General features: G+C 38.1%; 1 protein-coding gene across 1 annotated transcript in view; it reads right to left on the reverse strand.

Moving 5' to 3' along the window:
- Nucleotides 1–19,989, reverse strand: part of ESR1 (estrogen receptor 1) — a 306,468-nt gene that overhangs the window by 95,237 nt on the left and 191,242 nt on the right. The window contains 1 exon segment of the mRNA XM_020986619.2: nucleotides 1,280–1,418. Coding sequence (XP_020842278.2) covers nucleotides 1,280–1,418 — 139 coding nt within the window.

The raw sequence follows: 19,989 nt of genomic DNA on the forward strand, positions 1-19,989 counted from the left end.
TTAGAGAACCTCCTGGGGCCCAGAAATGTTAAGGGACTTGCCAGGTCATGCAGCCAGAATGTCAGAGACTGCACTTGTATCCAGTTCTTCTTGGCTCTCTATTCCTTATACCACGCTACCCTTGGTAATATGAAACAAATTAATATACTCAAGAAAACCTTCTACTTTGGTACCACAAAGATCTTTGCCTTCATCAGTATAAGTACTCCTTCAATTAATTATATTTATAGTCTTTCTACAAATGAAGAGAAGATCTTTAGAAGTTGCTCTGGCAGAAAAAAAAAATTCATTTCCCTGTGATCAGCCTGATAAGTTTTTCTGACTTAGCTAGGCTGATGCTCAGACAACAGCTAGGCAGCCCATCTCTAGGGATGGACTAGCCATCTTTCCAGCTTGGTAAAGTCTACCAGGACTTCTATTCCACTGGCCTAGATATCATCTCCAAACTGCAAGGAAACAGTGGCAGACCTGGCTAAGGACAGGTTGAAGATCCTACCTGTGGATGTCTACAGAAGGATTCTCCTTGATTCTAATGTTATAGCAGTGGTCAGGACATAGGTTGAACTCAGGTAGTAGTCACCCTTTCCTATTCCGTCTTCTCCTCTGCAGGGGGAGAGGGGCAATATTTGGGTCCCAGGCATGAGCCAGGGCAAAGGGACATTCATCTCTAAGGGGCCAGAAAGAGTCAGAAAGGCTATCATTTTTCACCTGTCATGGGCTGCAATTTCATGGGAAACCTGGTGATAAATTAATCAGAGACAACCTGTTTCTGAATTAGGGGTTTATACCTATCAAACCAGCTAGCTCACTGAGGGTTATTGAAATATAATTTTGAATGTTCTAAAAGAAACAGAGGGATTCATAGAATCTTAGAACTGCAAGGAACCTCAGAGTCCAACTGTCCAGGAAACTAGAGAGAGAAAACAGAGATTTTAATGGTTTGGACCCATGAAAAGCTAAAACTTATTTGAATTAAGCAGAAGGTGATTCATCATCTGAATAAGAGACCACATGGCTCTGGAGGCAGAAGACTTCACAAAAGTATGCTGGCTTAGTGATCAGTATGATTTAGATGCCTAGTAGCTTTCTTTAAAAGTCTGTCTTTGGTCATTAGCTTCTTGTATAAACTTGAACAAGCCACATCATTTCAGTTTGTCCATTTATAAAAGGAACAAAACAGCTCAATAAAGTTTCTTGGCTTGTCTGGAGTGTTCACGAGCAAAGTCTGATGATGAGAAGGGAGGCTACAGAACCAGTGTAAAGCAGCCAATATACTCACCTGTCCAGCAGTAGGTTAGGAGCAAACAAAAGTTTTCCTGGATGTTCCATTGAGCGCCAGACAAGGCCAATCATGAGGATCTCTAACCAGGCACATTCCAGCAGATGGACCTGATCATGGAGTGTCAAATCCAGGAAACCTGAAACAAAATAAGAGTCAAGAATAAATTCAAAGGAGTGGTTCTCATTTAGTGCTTCAATCATGCTAATACAGTAAAATATAAGCTCCCATTGGGTTGGGTGGGATTGCCTCACTTTTAAAATTTGCATCTTCAGCACCTGGCACAGTGAGATAGTGGGAACATAATAAACACTTTCAAATCTCTCTACAAGATCTCCTCCTACTTTTCCAGTCTTCTTACACTTTAAACCCCCTCAGTGCCCTCCCCTTCCTCCCACCACACACACACACACACACACACACATATACAGACACACTTTTTTTTCACACACGCTTTCTACAATCAGTGACACTAGCATTCTTGGTGTTCCTCTGGGCATTTTCACCAGCTGTCTCAAATGCCTGGAATGTTCTCCTTCCTCATCTCCTCCTCCTACATTCCCTGGCTTTCATCAAGCTTCAGTCAAAGTCTCATCTTCTACAAAAACCTTTCCAGCTTCCCTCCTCCCGCTTCAGAACTCCTTCCTTTCATCCTGCTATTCTTTCCCTCCCTTCATATGCAGATTCCAATTCAATTTGAAAAACACGGATTAAGTATTTATTAACTCAGTATACCAGGTACTAGGCAAGACACTATGGATATAAAGATAAGACAAAAGCAAAAAAAAAAAAGACAAATTTGTTGAATCTGGTATCAATCCCTTTTTACTGATGAGAAAATGTAAAGCAGAAGTTCTTAATCTTTTTTGCATCATGGCCCCCTTTGGTAGTATCTGATGAAGCCTACGGGACACTTCTGAGAATAATGTTTTTAAATGCATAAAATAAAATACATAGGAATGCAAAGGAAATTAATTTTATTGAAATAGCTATAAAAAATTTTTAAAGCTCATTAGATGAGAAACTTATTCTAAAATCCTGAAGGTACGCAGGAATTTGGAGACCAGTCAGACCTGCATGAAACTTATGACATAACAAACCAAATAGTATAAAGGAAGAAGACAAAAAGGCCCAGGACAGAGATGTAGGGCCTCTTCATGCAGAGTGGATGCAAACTTGATGAATATCCAAACAAAGAAGTCTGAGTAGTAATCAGAAAGAGAAACAGAAGAAAGTAATTTCATAAAAACCTAGAGAGAAGAGAGAATTATGGAGAAGTGGGTGATCAACAGAGTCAAAGCCTGCAAAGAGCTCAAGAAGGATAAGAGCTAAAAAAAAAAAAAGCCATCAGATCTGGCCATTAAGAGATCATTGATAAATTTGAAGAGAACAGTTTTAATTGAATGATGAGGTTGGAAGCCAGACTACAAAGAGTTAGCAAGAGAATAAGAGGAAAGGAAGTAGAAGTACCAATTATAAATGTCCTTCTCAAGGAGTTTAGCCACAAAAAGGAGAAGAGATATAGGACAACAGCAGAGGAGAGATATAAGATAATAGTGGGATGGGGCAGCTAGGTGGCACGGTGGATAGAGCACCAGTCCTGAAGTCAGGAGAACCTGAGTTCAAATTCAGCCTCAGACACATAACACTCATTAGCTGTGTGACTCTGGACAAGTCACTTAACCCCAATTGCCCTCACCAAAAAAAAAAAAAGATAATAGTGGTATGGACAGCTCAAAGAAATTGCTCTTCTCAAGGAACTTACATTCCACTTGGTGTCAGAGGTGAGAACTACACACATACACGGAAAAGTAAATACCTCCCCCTAAAAAAGTAAATAGGAAGGTTGTGGATTGTGACAAGCAATAGACAGGGTAAATGGTGGGTAGGGAGCAGAGGAAGGCAAAGGATGGAATGTAGTTTCTCACTACCATGACTTTGCTAAGGCCTGTTACAAGCAATATCTCATCTTTTGACCCTTTGCAAGCTCCCAACCCTAGATCAGTCTCTCAAATCCTGCTTCCCAAAACATGTTACTCTTATGGTTCAGGACCATTTCTGGTATGGGATGAGGGATGCATACTTCCCTCTCTTCAATACCCTTTTCCCAAGCTCTTTAGGAAAAAGACAGAAGAGCAACTTGGTTCCTATCCTTTCTTACCTGGAGCCCTTCAGGTCTCCATTAGTTTGGAGAGAAAATGTTACCCACTAAATATAAGGAAAAGCCAAGTGTTTGGTGAGATTCAGTTGTGGGTCAGGTTGCTATGCTACAACCTTACTCCCTTAACCACATGAATAAATGGTTAAAAATAAAAATGGATCAAAATATGCTCAACCATTTGAAAGCACTCTGGAATGTGACTGATTGAATATATTTCCCTGTCTCTTAAAATCTTGGACTCGCTCCTATATGCAAAGCAAATTTGTTGAACTCTGTACTGATCCCTTTTTACGGAAGAGAAAACATAAAGTATAAGGAAGTTCAAGGATTTTCTTTAAGTCTGGAAGATACACAGGGACTAGGAGCCCAGTCAGTATTTAAGCTCTGGTAACTAAGCTTCTGCTTAGTCACCAACCTGTTCTATCTCTTAAGACTGCACGATGGTAAAACTTATGTCATAATATAGATACAGGGTGTCCCAAAAGTCTAAATGTAGTCTGAAGATAATAAAGCTTAAAACCACACTAAGAATTTGGGTACACCCTCTATAAAATATGAGGGTAAAAAGTTTTCGCATGAAATTAACTACAGTAATATATCTCTGTTTCCTAGTGGTTGGTTCATAGATAAAACTTCCCCATCCACAAAATAACACAATAAAGACAACAATTAAGATGTACTTGAGGGATGAATAACTTAAAGAAATCAGACAACAGTAAAATCTTAATTTTAGAGTTAGAAGGGAAGACTTTTAGAGGCCATCTGTTCCTGATTTTACAGATAAGGAAACTGAGGTTCAATCAATCAATATTTATTAAGTGCCTACTAGGCTCAGGGTAATGAAGTGACTTGCTGAGGACTGCAGAGCTAATATGTGGAGTTCTTGTCCATGTCATCCCGTGTTAGCCTCAGAGGGTCCACCCCATGTGCCAAAGGCCTTCTTTACTTTCTCTCAACATCTGGAGGTTATCAGTTGAGCACTTGATCCATCCATCTGTTTTCTCTTGCTCTTGTCATATAACCAGTCAGTCTTCTTTTTTGGATTATACATTTCCCCAGTGGCATCCATTATTTGGCTGCTACATCTTTCTCCTTGGCAAATAAGTCAATCTAAGGTTCTCTTTTGCTCTTCTTGTAATGGAAATGGATTTGTATTAGTTAAACTTCCAAATGAAATTATTATTATAGTCTGTGCCATACTGATGTTATTTGAAGGCTCTTGTGTGGTTCTTTATATAATTTTTTTTACCTCTTCATCATCTATAAATGTTCATGCAGAGAACTTATTTTCAAGATCACCTTGTTGCAAGTATTTATCATAGAAATGGAAGTACATGATGACCAAATGTCCCCTGAAATGATGTTTTTGTTACTTTTGGCTACAATAAAATAATTACATCAATTCTTTCATTTAGCTTTTCAAAGAGAATCTATGAACCACTCTTCCCATGAATCACAACTTCCTTCTTTCTTCTAGTTTTATGTTGAGAATGTTAATATTGATACAATATACTTGTTCCAGTAGTACTCTATTCATTGGCCACTGGAAAAAGGCCTCACATTTAGAATACTAAGTAGTTAAGGTAAAGTTTATAGGAAGCCTCCAAACTGTATGATTGTTAGCACCTTCCCCATACATCACTAGGTAGCCAGTCTTCAGGTAGTGAGACTCTGTATTTATGAATGCTGGTCCTTGGAAAGCATTCTAAATCTGGGATTGGCCCACACCTGAGATTTTACAACATGGTAGAACCTGTCAGAGCTTGTGTTCCATTGGAGTAGCCTTCAAAACTCCAGGATTATTTCCATGCCACAATGAGGAGCCTTGCCCATAAGGGCACTTGGTCATGGCCTAATGGAATTGAATTAAATCTCAAAAAGGAGTGTACTGATGTCTATTGCACTGTCCTGATAGCTACATGAGTTAAATGAGGGATTCTGGCAGACTAACCTGGCTTAGGTCAGAAGGAAGCTCCTCTCCCCACAATACTCAATGCAATTCAGCAGTCATTTATCAGGCAACACACACACACACACACACACACACACACACACACACACACAAAGCAGTTGGCGGAGAATCAAGTCCAATACATACCATTTAAAATGAAAGATCAAAAATGAATTTTAAACCCGTACGACTTAACTTTAATTCGTTTTTAGAAAATTTAAAATATTACCATAAACTTCCTTGCAAATGACATTCACTTTCATAAAGGTTAACATTTGAAAGGAAGGCTTTTACTCTTCCCTCCTGAGTCATTGCTATTTGTGAAATGCACAATCACATAATATTAAGTCATTTACTATATAACCTGTACCAGATTATTCATTCCTTCTAAAAAACCTCTAAAAACTATATGGAATGAGATTGAGGTGGACCTGCAGTAGCCACTATGGTTTAGACATCAATGATCTGCTGTTAACCAGATAATGTCTCCATTTTAAAGAACGTAAGGAGTGATTTTGGAAGGTAATTCTATGTATTTGAAATAATAACACTTTTTAATTTTCACACCGTAAGTACAGCATTGCTAAAGACTGACAGTTTTAAAGGTCTTTGGGGAGCCAAAAAAGATCATCATAACCATTTGTACTAAATAAGCAGGATGATTATGAAACATGTGTGTCTGAAGAATGCCTGTTTGTAATGGTTTTTATTCGAAGTCCAGTAGATTTGCTAGGTCCTTGTGTTGAAATGCCATTGGTTTTTCAAAATGAAATGACCTATTTAATTATCATTTGCAGCTGTAAGCATTGCCTGTAGACAAGAACTAATCTATTTTGTACAGCACTTTCAGCAGGTCTAATGGGGATAGAGGGGAGAATGGGAACCAAACTGCTAGATATGAGAACTCATGGATGGAATAATTCCTCTCCTAAGACAAAGACTTAGCATGAACATTTTTATCACTACTATCTAATACAGTAATGTATACTTCATCAGTTAGAAAGGGTTTTAGAGGCTTTCTTCCTCAACCCATATCCCCTAAAGAATCCTCACTACCCACCCAGTAGATTGTTGTTCATCCATTGCCTGAAGACCTCTCATGAGTGGGCAACTTCCATTTCTCAAGATAGCCTCATTTACTTTGGACAATTAAATAGAATATTTACATGTATAACCCAGTAGGGAAGAGAATTCATGTGGGACATAGCCTATTTCTTCAGTCACCAAATAGCCAATATATTTCACAAAATATCCATAAATTTCAGGTAGTGATTCTTCTCAGGGTATCTTATCTGCATCTGTGTACAGCAATTTCATCCCCAAGGCATCAAGAATGAGTCAAAGTACATTTTCAAATGTTCCACAATAAGTTCCCTAGAGGAATTCAAGAGAGCAGATTTGCATTCATTTTGGGAACCTTGAGAAAGTTATCACCAACTTGAAAATGGGAGCTCTCTGGCAAACTCTGTATCTGTTAATCCTCTTTCCAAGGATCCCCCAAGCATTCCCTTCTGTCACAGGTTCCTGGCAACCTCCAAAAGAATGTAAAGAATACAGTGTAGATTCAGCACTTTCCCAGGGATTTAGGGTATTTTTCCTAATTTGCCTCCTAAGGTGCTATTAATTTCACCTCAAATAAAATAAGACTTGGCCCTGTTTGCCCTCTCCCTTCCTTAGTCATGATGGTAAGACTTGTAATCAAATTGTTGTAAAAAGCACCCTGACATCCTTAGATAAATGAAGTATAATATTAATTCTAGTAAAAGTCTACCTTGAAATATCTAAAGGGATAAATTCACAATGGTTGCAGGAAAATTCAAGCCAAGAAAAAATAACATGCAAGATTAAACATTTTCCTTATTTTCATGAGGCATAAATCTGCAGTCAATCAAATCAATGGTAAAGAATCCATTGGAAAGTGAAGGTAACTATTCGCTGGGGAGCTATGTGTATAAAGTCAGAAACCAGGTGGTTGTGTCCCTAAATAAATCAACTGAGAAAATATTGGTTCTTTGACCTTCAGGGAAAAAAAATTAATCATGTTCTTACTGATGTGATGACCCTGATGTACTCCAAAATGTCAGTTATGAAATTGCTGCTGGCATTTTTTTTCAATTCTGCCTTATTACTCAATGAGTAAAGATTTGAATAACTCATTTATTTCCCCTTCAATGCCAAAGACTCAGAGAAAAGTGGAATAAGGTGGAAAAGTGGGGAGAAATAGTAAATGAGAGATGGTGGTAAAGCAAGGATATGGATTCAGACTTTCCCAGGAAGAAACTGGCAGCAATCCCATTAGCCTCAGAAAAAAAACCTAAATAGAAAGACAGAGAATGCTTAGGGCTTGAAGAGATCTCAAAGATCATCTAGCCCAGCCCCCCTCATTTTATAAAAGATAAATTGTGGCCCAGAAAGGTAAAGTAATTTGTCCACAGTTACAGAGTAAATTACTGGCAGAACAGAGACAAAAGGTGCAGTCTACTGCTCATAAGTAAGTATTCTGTTCATTAAACCACAGCTGCCGTCTTTTTGGCTCAAACCCAATGTATACTTATTTCATTTATCTCTATATATGATCTTGAGAAGGTAGTCTAATAATTTGATATTTCACAGGAATAAAGTTTAACACAGTTTCAAAAAATCAACTTTGTAAGGGAAGGGAAGTATGATTAAACAACAGTTTACAAGGAAAAGGTCTGAGGGTTTTAACAGATTACAAACTCAAAGTGAGTCCATAGTGTGATGTGTGTGTGTGTGGGGGGGGGGAAGCTAATGAGAACTTAGAGGGCATTAAGGGTGGGAGGTGCTATTATTCTTCTCTGCACTAGTCAGACCCCACCTGAATTACTGTATTCATTTATTGGCAGCCCATTTTAGCAATGGTATTGACAAGCTGGAGTGCATCCAGAAGAGAACAACAAAGTTGGTGAAGGCCTTGGCTTCAGACCAAACCAAGCATGAAGTAATAAAGAACTGGGAATGTTTAGTTTTGAAAAGGTGAGATTTATGGTGATATATTAGTTGTTCCAACATATTTGAAGGACATTCAAGTGGGATACAATGTTACACAGTGGATAGAAAGCTGGTGTTGAAGCCAGGAAGACTTGGGTTCCAGTCTCACTTCTGACGTGACTATGGGCAAGTTATTTAACTCTGGTCTCTCGGTCCTCTGTGAATCTCTCTTAAGACTATAAATTGCAGAGATGACCTGAACTGATATAGAGAGTTTCCAAATGCAGAAATTACTCACATCAGTGAAATCACAGGTCTGGTCTTTATCCCTATCAAGCAGGTGACACATTAGACTAGTTTTGAAGGAGGAAAAACTAGGAGCAAAAATTAGACATTTCAGAAAAGTAAATAAAGGTACAATAGAAAGGCATCAGTCCTATAAAAGCCATCCAAAAATGGAATAGGTTGACTCGCAGCAAGTAGTGGGTTCCTCTTTTCCCAAAGAGAATATAACATCTTTCTCCCAAAAACCCCCTCTCTCTTCTAAACTTGTCTTTTTCTGTTGAGTGTTAATATACTCCCAATTCCCCAAGTTCTCAAATTGGGTGTCATCTTTGTCTCTTTGTTCATTCCACATGTTAAATCAGTTTCTAACTCTTGTCATTTGTACGTCCAAGATCACTCTCACACCCATCCTCTTTTCTTCGTAGATGGAGGCCACTCCAGTTTAGGTCCTTACTGTGTCTCATTTAGAGTAACATGAACAGCCTCCTTCTACAGTCTGCAGCTGCCTTTGAATATTGATAAAGTATTCTAGCCTTGGCTTTCCAAAGCATTTCCCCTTAATCCTGGCTTCCTGTCAGCTCTAGGTGTTTCTAATCATCTCAAGTGCAGTCATAAAATTTCCAAAGGAAAATTTGGTTTAATTAAATGATCAAAATATACCTCTATGGCATGCTGTACTTTTAGAGGGGAGTAGAATTGTCAAGACAATGATAACCAAGGGTCATTATTGAGGGAGAAAAAAGGTTTCAAGTTTGTGTTAGTGTGTCTAGGTCCTCCCTATATATTTCCTATATGGCTTCAAGGAGGTTTCCACTTTCTGTAGCCATAATGAATATCCTACATACATTACAACCATCACCCCTGATTAAAAAAAAAAAAAAACTCCAGACTGAAATGAATGCTTGGTTGGCTCTTCCTTGAGGCAGAAGTAGTCCATTTTTGGCTTTCCTAGACATTCTCCCGCCTATGATATAATGCAGTTAACAAAGTTATTTTTTATTATTAAAAGTGCTAACTACAAAATAGGTTCTTTTCTGGAATATCTGAAAGGGTTTAAATTTTATTTGGACTCCTGAATCTTGTCTTCCAGAATATTCCAGAACCATCAGGGAATATCAGGAGCTTACACTTACTTTCATAACAATACATCAACTTGAAAGCATGGTGTAGTAGAACTGAACTTGGACCTGGAGTCATAAGAACTGGGTTTGAAGTTTGGCTCCAATACTTTCTAACTGTGGGCTCTTGGACAAGTCGTTTAACTCTTCTGAGCCTCTGTGTACTCATCTGTAAAATGGGAATAATAATATCTGCATATCCTTCCTATCTCACTTCACTATGGTAAACATACTATACACTATGAAGTGCCATATGGATGTGACCCATAATTATTGGATCTCCAAGCTTTACATGGGCCAAGAGCAGAGCAGATCATAGAAACATAAAGGCAGTTAGGTGGCACAGTACACAGAACACTGGATATCCAGCCTCAGATACTTAATACCTGCAGGAATCTGGGCAAATGATTCCACTTCCATCTGCCTCAGTTTAATCATCTGTGAAATGGATTGTTGTGAAAATAAAATGAAATAATATTTGTAAGGCATTTTATATACTATAAGCACCATATAAATGCTAGCTATTACTGTTATTAGATGGAAATGCTCTAGTCCTTATTTTTCAGACAAATAGACCGAGATCCAGAGAATGTAAGTAACTTGCTTATCTAGTAAATAGAAGAGTCAAGATTTGAACCTAGATTCTGACTTCAAATCCAAGGCTCCATAATAAACAATGTTGATAGGACAAACTATGTCCTCCAGATGTAAGTGGGTCCCAGTCTCTACACCAAATTGGTTCTGAGATCCTCAGTGCTATTCGTGTTTGATTAACTTGGGTTAATCTACTCCTGGTGAACTGCTTTGTGAATCAATACAGGGCAGTGTAGAGCATGAATCTCTAATCAAGGGGCCCAGATGTTATATTTTTGGTTGAAAAAAATCACCAGAATCAAAGGTCTGATGAACTTTGATAAAAATCCATGTAAAATATTGATTCCAAAGGTCTCTTCCTTCTTTGGGAAAGAAAAAGTGAAGAGTTGATGTTTTTGAGACAATCTTTGAGAAAATGAGGCTCATTTGGTAGTTTGGATAAGGAAAACAAGTACTGAAGGCAATAGCTTGAGGGCCCTGGAAAAGCTGAGCAGAAAAATAATAGGTAATATAAAGGCTTGCAATACACTTTTAATGTACTGTGATACATAAAGTTCTTTATAATCCTTAAAGCATCATACAAATGTTATCTCTTATCTCCTAGGTGCCGTTGCTCTATAGTAACACTGTTTCTTGCCAAAGGCACCTTTCATCCCTTTCATTTTATATTAGATTGTCTCAAAGCTTTAACTATTTAGGGTTTTTGTTTGTTTGTTTGTTTTGCCAAAGAAACAAAAGATCTTCAGACTATTCTTTATGAGTCGTACTAAAGTCCATCAGGGTTCTTGATGCTGGTAGTTTTTCATCCAAAAATTTTAGGTCTGCATCAGCTTGATTGGTGAATGCCCTCCCTTGTATGTCTCTGCCTCTCTGTCTCTGTCTGTCTCTGTCTCTCTCTATATACAGAAATATGTATACATATGTGTGTATGTGTGCATATGTATACACAAAGATAGTTTTTCACAAGACTAAATAATTTCCATCTAATAATAATAATAATTAGCATTTATATGGTGCCTTAAGTTTTACAAAGTGCTCTATGAATATATATACATCTATATATGAATGAAAAAGTGTTACATCTCTCTCTCTCTTTCTTTTTCTCTCCTTCCCCCTTCCCTCTTTCTGTGTCTCTCTCTTTCTCGTTCCCTGTCTCTCCCTCTGTCTATCTCTCTCCCTTTCTCTCTGTCTCCCTCTGTCTCTGTCTCTCTATCTGTGTGTGTGTGTGTGTGTGTGTGTGTCTGTCTGTCTGTCTCTCTCTCTCTCTCTGGCAGCTAAGTACTGGAGATACAAACAGAGAAGCAGAAGAGGTCCTGGTTTTAAGAAACTCACACACTAATAAGAGATAACATATGGAGGTTTCAGCTTGAAATCAGACAGAAAGGCCCAGTGGTCTTTAAGGGACTGTGGCAAAGCAGGAAGCATTCAAATCCATTCAGACACTTACTAGCTTTGTGACCCTGGGCAAGTCACTTAACCTTTGTCTACCTCAGTTTCTTCATCTTTAAAACAGGGTAAAAATAGCACCACCCTCAGGATTGTTGGGAGGATAAAATTAGATATTTGTAAAGCACTTTGCAAACTTCAAAGCATTAAATGAATATTGGCTGTCATTACTGTTGTGATTCTACAACATACATTCATTTATAATATCATTTGATTCTCACACCAATCCTGTAAGATAGGTGCTATTTATTGTTCCCATTTTACAGACAAGGTAACTGGGGCTGAGCGATTAAGTGGCTTGCTAGAATCACACCATTAGAATGTGTCTAAAGTGGGATTTTAACACTGTTTTTTCCTGACACCAAATCCAGCACCATGTCCATTATTCCACACTGCCTCAAAACCGGAAGACTCGGGGGTGAATCCCTTCTCTGCTACTTATTACTTGTATGACCATGGAGAAGGCATTTAGAGAGGATTTTTCCTCCCTAAATTGAGGAATTTGGACTAAATGACTTCTGTGGACTCTTCTAGCCCTCGACCCATGATTCCAGGCTTTCTCTTTGTTTAGGTGAAGTATTCCTGCCTAACTTGCTTCTTTCAGCTAAATAAACAGTCCTTCTAATAGGCTTACATATTCTGCCCTGAGAAAGAAATAGCAGTTTCACAAAGCTATGTACAAAAGCTTTCACATTTGGGGTTTAGAGCCCTAAAATGCAATACTTTATATTTCAGTATTTTTGCTTAAAGCAAACCATGATGTCATGTTGTCTTTTTCTGTTTATTTTTTCTTTCCTTAAATATAAAAATATTAATAAAAAAGAGATAAAAGACTTCCTGGACATCAAACAGCTCTTACAAAACAACATTTTCATGATTTAGTAAGTGAGGGAACAAGAACATGTGGGTTATATTTCCCTTAAAATACATAGGAATGAAAAAAATCTTAGAAAAGTGGTCAAGAAAGCACATTTTGAGTTTTATTGCCCTTGAAGCATTTCAAGATGTTTAGCAAATCCTGAATGCAGCTGTGCTCATCCATCCCTCAAATGAACGGTCAGTGCTCTGCTATTGTGCTCACCCATGTTTCACTTGGAGCTTATTCAGTCTGATTTTACACTGGAGTGCAGAGAATAAAATTTGTTAACCTCTGGCGAGTTCTTGGTCTGGGAAATGAAGTAGTGGTCTCAAAGCAGTTGTGAAAGTTTATAAAGCAAGAATAAGTTGGCAATCATACATAATGATTTAGATATATAAATATATTTGTAATTAATCATCTGTGTAATGGCTAAACAATTTAGTTTGAGCAAAGATTGAAGAATTCTACCTAAAAAATAATAAAACACATGTCAGCCCTACTTTTTCCCCTGTAGTGTGTGTGTGTCTAAAATGGCAGAACAGTAAACTGATGACCCTGGTAATCCCAAGTGCTAGGTCATGAATGAGCTGACAATCTCTTGAAACATTTCCCTGTTAAGGATGTTAGTAGTGCTCTAGACTACTTGACCTTGCTACAATGGTACAAATTTGCAATGGCTGGGCAGTCCTGACAGTTTTACAACATATTATTTCACAAGAGATCATATTAATGTCATATATGAGATCATTTCACCATCTAAAGTTTCATTGCTGCTCAGGAAACAATCTTGGTTCTCAAAGGCTACGTCAATGGAATACCAGTTCTGAGGAGCTCTACCAGTCTGGAAAGGCTCTGAGAATGGCCCTTCCATCTGTCCACATAAGACTAGGATAGGCTAAGTTCAACACAGTTTATCACTGGTAGACTTGCCATGAGATGAGGAGCTTTTTTTTTTGAGGGGGGAGCAATGGAATATCCACACTGATAAAATGATAAATTCTTGAAATACTTCATTCACTACTAATCCTTTCTGAACACCAAAAAGCACAATCATTATGACAAAACTTAATGCAACAACTAGGGGGAGCAGTGGATAGAGTGCCAAGCCTGGAGTCAGGAAGACTCTTCTCCTTGAATTCAAATCCAGCTTCAGACACTTACTAGTCATGTGACTCTGGGCAGGTCACTTAACCCTGTTTGCCTCAGTTTCCTCATCTCTAAAGTGAGCTGGAGAAGGAAATCGCAGATCACTATGGTATCTTTACCAAGCCCTAAATGAGGTCATGAAGAGATGGACATGACTGAAACAAGTGAACGACAATAGCTTTTTATTAAGTCCCAGTCTAATTCATATGTATTCCTAGAATTTTTAAAGTATAAAGTCATATCAAGAGAAATAGTATACAATGAATACTGAGGCCAGCCTTGGAGACAGGAGGACCTGGGTTTAAGTCCTGCCCTTGGAACATATTAGTTGTGCCGCCACAGTCAGGTCACTTAACCTATCAATTTCCATGGCAACACTAAATTATAGATAAGTGATCAAATTTGCATCAGTGGACAGAATCTCCATTTTGGCAGTTCCTCACACTAATCAAATCATAGCTCCAGATCCCTTCTCCCTTGACCCCCACCATACACATCCCAAACTCTAGATAATGCTAACATCAGAACACAGGCAAGACAAGTCTAGCTAATGCTAAAACTTGCAAAGAACTGAGATTTGTTTATTGACAGGGCTTTAAAAAGTCTCAGTCATACAACTATTAATTCATGAGAATTAATATTAGTTGGATCTCACCTTGGCTCTATATCATAGCTAGGGCTTGGATTTTAACTTTATTATTAGAGTCATATAGACCAGCAATATCAAACTCATATACAACCAGGGAGCCGCTAAAACATACATACATCAGGGGATGCACATTGACTTAGAAAACCATATGTTAACGTTATCTATGTTTTATTGTATTCTTATTTATTTTGTTAAATATGGCCCAGTTACATTTTAATCTGGTTTGAGCCATGCTTGGGAGCACAGTGAACCACATGTGGTGTGCAGACCCTGAGTTAAACAGCTCTAATGCAGATGTATGGTTTCTGTGTATTTTTATGTAGGGAAAAGCATTTTAGCGTCCTATATAAGATAGCCAAACCCTCTAAAAATCACTAGTAAAAAATGGTATGATCAGCTTTATGACATGCAATTCTGGGTGTAAATTTCTCTATGTGACAATTGTGCACACATATATACGTGTTTGTATTACATGTGCACATGCATATATACATAGATGTCTTGTATTTATGTGCACACTCACACTCATACATGAAGGCAGGGACTGTGTTTCTCCTTCCTTTGTGTTCTCAGTACACACTTAGTACAGTGCCAGACACACAATAGTCACTTAATAAATGTTTATAAATGACAGATTGAAAAGGCGTGCCTTTATCTTTTTACAGACCCACCAAAGATCATACAGTATACAAAGGTTTATATATGTACATATATGTGTGTAATTATATGTGCAAATATGTTTATATGTATTTATGCATATATATAACTTATATGTAATATATTTATTTGTGCATCTGTATTAACGCCCTTCACCCAAGTCCTATTCCAACCATTTCTTCATCATATTATGAAAGTGCCTTTGAGATCTCAAAAGCTGCAAGGTCTGGAAAGTTTCACCAAGTCATAAAAGTTTCAAGGATGGACTCAGTGACCAACTGTTTATCTGGCACCTGAGGACTAGCCTAGAGAAGAGCAGTGACTCATGATTAAGTTGGTTGCAGGGTAAAGATTTAGGGTTGTAACTTTCCAAACTATCAACAATTTGTTAATTATATTTTGTGGTAGACAATGAACATTAGCAGCTAACATTTGCAGTTAGGAAGGGCAGAGGAAGTTGCTGGACCAAGGTTCTTTACAGTTGTAATGCAAAAAGTAGCTATTTGGGTTTTTTGTTTTGTCCGTTTTTCGTTTTGTTTTGTTTTGTTTTGAAGATAGGACCTGTGATTTCATTGTTAAAAAGAACTCTTAGTCAGAAACACCCTCTACCAAGGCATATTGGCACAATTTATCCTCTTAGAGAGTTTCTTGGGTTAAATGACATGTCTTAGAGCCACACAACTAGTGTGTGTCAGAAACGGGTCTTGAACTCATACCTTCATGACCCTGAAGCTGGTTCTCTATCAACTATGCCATGCTCCTTCTCAAAACCATTTTTGTATCTTAAATAAAACCTTGTACCTTGTCTGTAAGTATTAATGTGGGGAAAATATTACCTGAGCCTGATTCCCTTCTATAAATGATCATTACTAATGTCTTCAATTAAAGTTTCTCCTTTCACTTCATAGAGATTAATGGAGTTGACAACAGAAGTATATGTAAGATCTAGATTGATTAATCTGTTAATTGATTTGTCCTCCTATAGACATTAGTGTATATTCAGTTTTAGCTACTGTGTATGTGTCTGTACAATGTATTGCACTTACAATTAACACATCCAGTAGCATTAAACTGTGTTTTCATACACACATATGGTACAACAAACATAGATTAAGAAAATGAAATTTTCTCCGTAAAGCACAGCAGGTATTAGAAAGCATCTCAAAATTGCTATACTCTTGGAATAGGAAATGAATTAAGTGTATCTAGATACGTGTAGATATGGCTACAGATATCTTTATTTCCTATTACAAAGTCACAGAATCTCCAAGTTGGAAGAAACCACAAAAGCCATCTCATCCAACTCTTCCCTGAAAATAATTCCGTCTGTTTAATACCTTTAAAAGTCCTCATCTTTACTTTAAGACTTCCAGAGGATTAGATCCCATTACTTTCCATGGCAGCCCTTTCCAATTTTGGATAGTTGTAATGGCTAAGAATTTTTTCCTCCTATCTAACCTAAGTGTGGCTACCACTGCTCCTAATTTTGCCCTCGGGGGCCAAGCAGAACAAGTCTAATCCTTCTTAAATAAAACTAATTAATATTTTCCCACAAGTCTTTCCTTCTCTAGCCTAAGCATGCCAAGTTCTTGCAAGGATCTTCGTGTGACTTGATATGGGGCTCCCTTCACCATTCCAGATGTCTTCCTCTAGGTATTCTCCAGTTTATCCAAGTCTTTTTTAAAGGTGATGCCGTGAACTAAATACAATACTTCATATATAGTATGTCTGAGGGTAGGGCTGTAATGAGACTAATCATAAAAGAGACAACATCGAATAATGGAAAGAGCACTGAATTTGAAATCAAGGGACCTGTGTCTGAATCCCAGATGTACTCCTGGCTACCTGCATGACCTTAGGAAAGTCTTTTAGCTCTCAAGACCTCAGTTAGTCCATATGTGAAATAAAGATACCTGCTGGGATCTATGATTGTTTAGTGCTATGATCTCCACTTCCCTCCAACCTTGGATATCATTCTGCCCTTACTGTGACCCAAGATTGCCTTAGATTCCTTGTCTGCTGTATCATAGTGTCTGACAAAATTTAGAATTACAGACCACAGTGTACCTAAAATGGTATAAAAAGGAATCATCCGTTGGATTCCAAATACTAATTTGAGAAAAATGGTATTCTTAGGCTTTAGTTTATCTTTTTTATTAGTTGGCCACACATCAGCTTCTAGCTACTCATTCTCTTCTTTTTAGAAGCTGAGACCATCCATAGCTCTGATCCTAGCATATACTCACTTTAGATATCGGGAGTATACATCCACCTTTTCTCCACAGATCAACAAGTAATGCATTAGGATCAGAAACCCTGGAAAAGCTTACCACCACACCTGGGAAATGGTAAACCTAACAGCCAGATCAGAAGCGAAGAAGAAAACAAGAGGAAGACCTTGTAGCCCTGAGGACCAGACTTAGGGATCAGAAAAACATATCCCTCAGCTAAAATTAAGCAGATGGCAATGCTACCTCATTACCAGCCCCGTCTGGATTACACTCTGAGCTTTGGTTTATGAAGAGATGGTTGTCATGACAATAAGCATTTGAGAAGAGTTGGGCGGGAGAAGCTGATGGATACAGGAGTGTCTCTTCTCCTGCTGTTCTCCCTGCTCCCAAACAATGCAAAAATGGCACTGTACCCCTAAGGACAGAGCATTTCATCATTTCAGAAAGTGAAATTCATCTAAGCAAGGCAGAGAATCCATTAGCTGCAAGCAGTTCCACATGAAGGTAAACTAGTCTTCATTTTGAAGTCCACAAAACCAGTCTAACGTACACAATGTAACTTTCTTTGATGTGCCTGGAGGGGAAATCAACGTTGGCTAAATGAGAAGGGACAAAAAAGAAAGAAATGACCCTCCCACTTCTCAGAATAAGTTGCAAGCTGAAATAGAGGAGGGGAAATTAATAAACTATAAAAACATACTTATAACTGTTCTTTTTAAGAGTTTGTCAAATGGGCAGAAAGGGCTTGCAACCCCAGAGCAATTCTGAACCTCCTGACAAAGAGCACTGACTGCCTGTATTCTAAAAGTCAACAAGCACTTGTACCTTGGAACGGCATTTATTCCTTCCTACACTCCTGGAGACATGGCACACATGGACACACACACACACACAAGGTTCACTTATTGTCAGCAGATATTTTCTGATACTATGTGCTCCCTATAAACCCCTGGGAAGTCTGCTCACACAAAAGCCGTGAGGGACAAAGTTGACAAACCAAATGAATGGAAATCCTTGCCACCTTCCCAGCTGCCTCTACAAAGATTCTCTGAGCAACAGATAACTAACTGGCTAATTGCCTTACAGTTTGGGGTGGGGAGGGGTGCTTTTCTAGTATCCAGAGAAGACATCTGATTTTAAAGGAAGGATCTATTATAGAAAGAAATCTGTTGTCAGCAGTGTGGAGGAAGGCCAGCTGTATGTAGAGAAAACAAAAGGGGAGAAAGTCCTTGTTGCGCTCTGCCATCATCTTCCTTAAACATTAAAAAGTTGCAGTTGGGACTTTTTTTTTTTAAATAAGGCAAGTAGGGGCCAAGAGGTGTCGCTAAAGCAACCAAAAAGTTCAGGGCTAAATCAGATAAAGAAACTTTCAATGAATTGAGAGAATAATCTCTGCTGTTTTGTTGTGGACGGATAGAAGGGAGACTGAGGTTAGCTGACTTATACACTTCTTTCCATATAGGCTGGGGCATATCAGGGATTTAGATGAGGTAGATTATGTTTCCTTTAGTGCTCCCTCTTCCTGTGATCTCCAATACTAACTTCAGCATTGGAGAGAGCCTTCCATTCAAGAGTTCTCAAGAATTACTTTGCAATTTGACTCCACCCCTACCTCCCAATTTAATCTGATCTTTGAGGTAAAGCAGAAAGCACTGCTTCTAGAGGCAGAGGCCATGGGTTCAAATCCTACCTCTGATGCCATCTGTGGAAGTTTGAGCATGTCACAAACTCTCTGAACCTCAGTACAACAACAACAATAAAAATAACACTTATATAGTGGTTTAAGATTTATAAAAAGGCTTTACTTATCTCATCTGATCCCCACCCTCCTGTATGAGTTTGAGGCTTTCATTATGCCCATATTGCAGATATGGAAACTGAGTCTGAGAAAGGTTATGTGACCCAGGGTCACAAAGCTAATAAGTATCTGGGGCAGGATTTGAATTCAGATCTTTCTGACCCCAAGTCTATCACTCTATCCATTATGCCATGGTTCCTTCCAGTTTGAGATCTCTGAGCCAAAGATACTACTACAGGCATAAGAACCGCTCTGAAATCACAAGACAGTACTTCTGTTCTTTGGGCACATTCTAAGTGGAAGAAAGAGTACCCAGAAGAAAAAGGTGGGCAACAGGGTAAAGTATTACCGGGAATTCAAGAAAAAGATCTAAAAATAGGTAATTATAAGGTTATCCAATGATACCTTGAAGAAAACTATTTCAGCAGAGTGGTAGGGGTGGAATCACTATTGCAAAAGGTTAAGAAATGGTGGCAGGGAGTATAAATAACTTTCTTTTTAATATTGAGTGCTTTAAATCTTTTATTTTTTCCAAATTTTCCAATTTATTTTTTCCAATTCCAAATCATTTTAACATTCATTTTTTTAAAATTCAGTTTTAAATTCTCTCCTTCCCTCCTTTCCCCCTCATTGAGAAGGCAAGCAGTTTGATATAGGTTATATGTATATGGTCATGTAAAACATATTTCCATATTAGTCATGTTATGAAAGAAAACACAGACTGAAAAATACAGAACCCAAGAAAAATAAAGAAAGTTAAAAAAAAAAGAATGGTTCCATCTACATTCAGACTCTATCAGTTCTCTCTGGAGGTGATAGCATCATAAGTCCTTCAGAATTGTCTCAGATCTTTGTATTGATCA

This window comes from Phascolarctos cinereus, unplaced genomic scaffold (assembly GCF_003287225.1).
Source record: "Phascolarctos cinereus isolate Bilbo 61053 unplaced genomic scaffold, phaCin_HiC Scaffold_5;HRSCAF=322, whole genome shotgun sequence".
Taxonomy (NCBI): Eukaryota; Metazoa; Chordata; class Mammalia; order Diprotodontia; family Phascolarctidae; genus Phascolarctos; species Phascolarctos cinereus.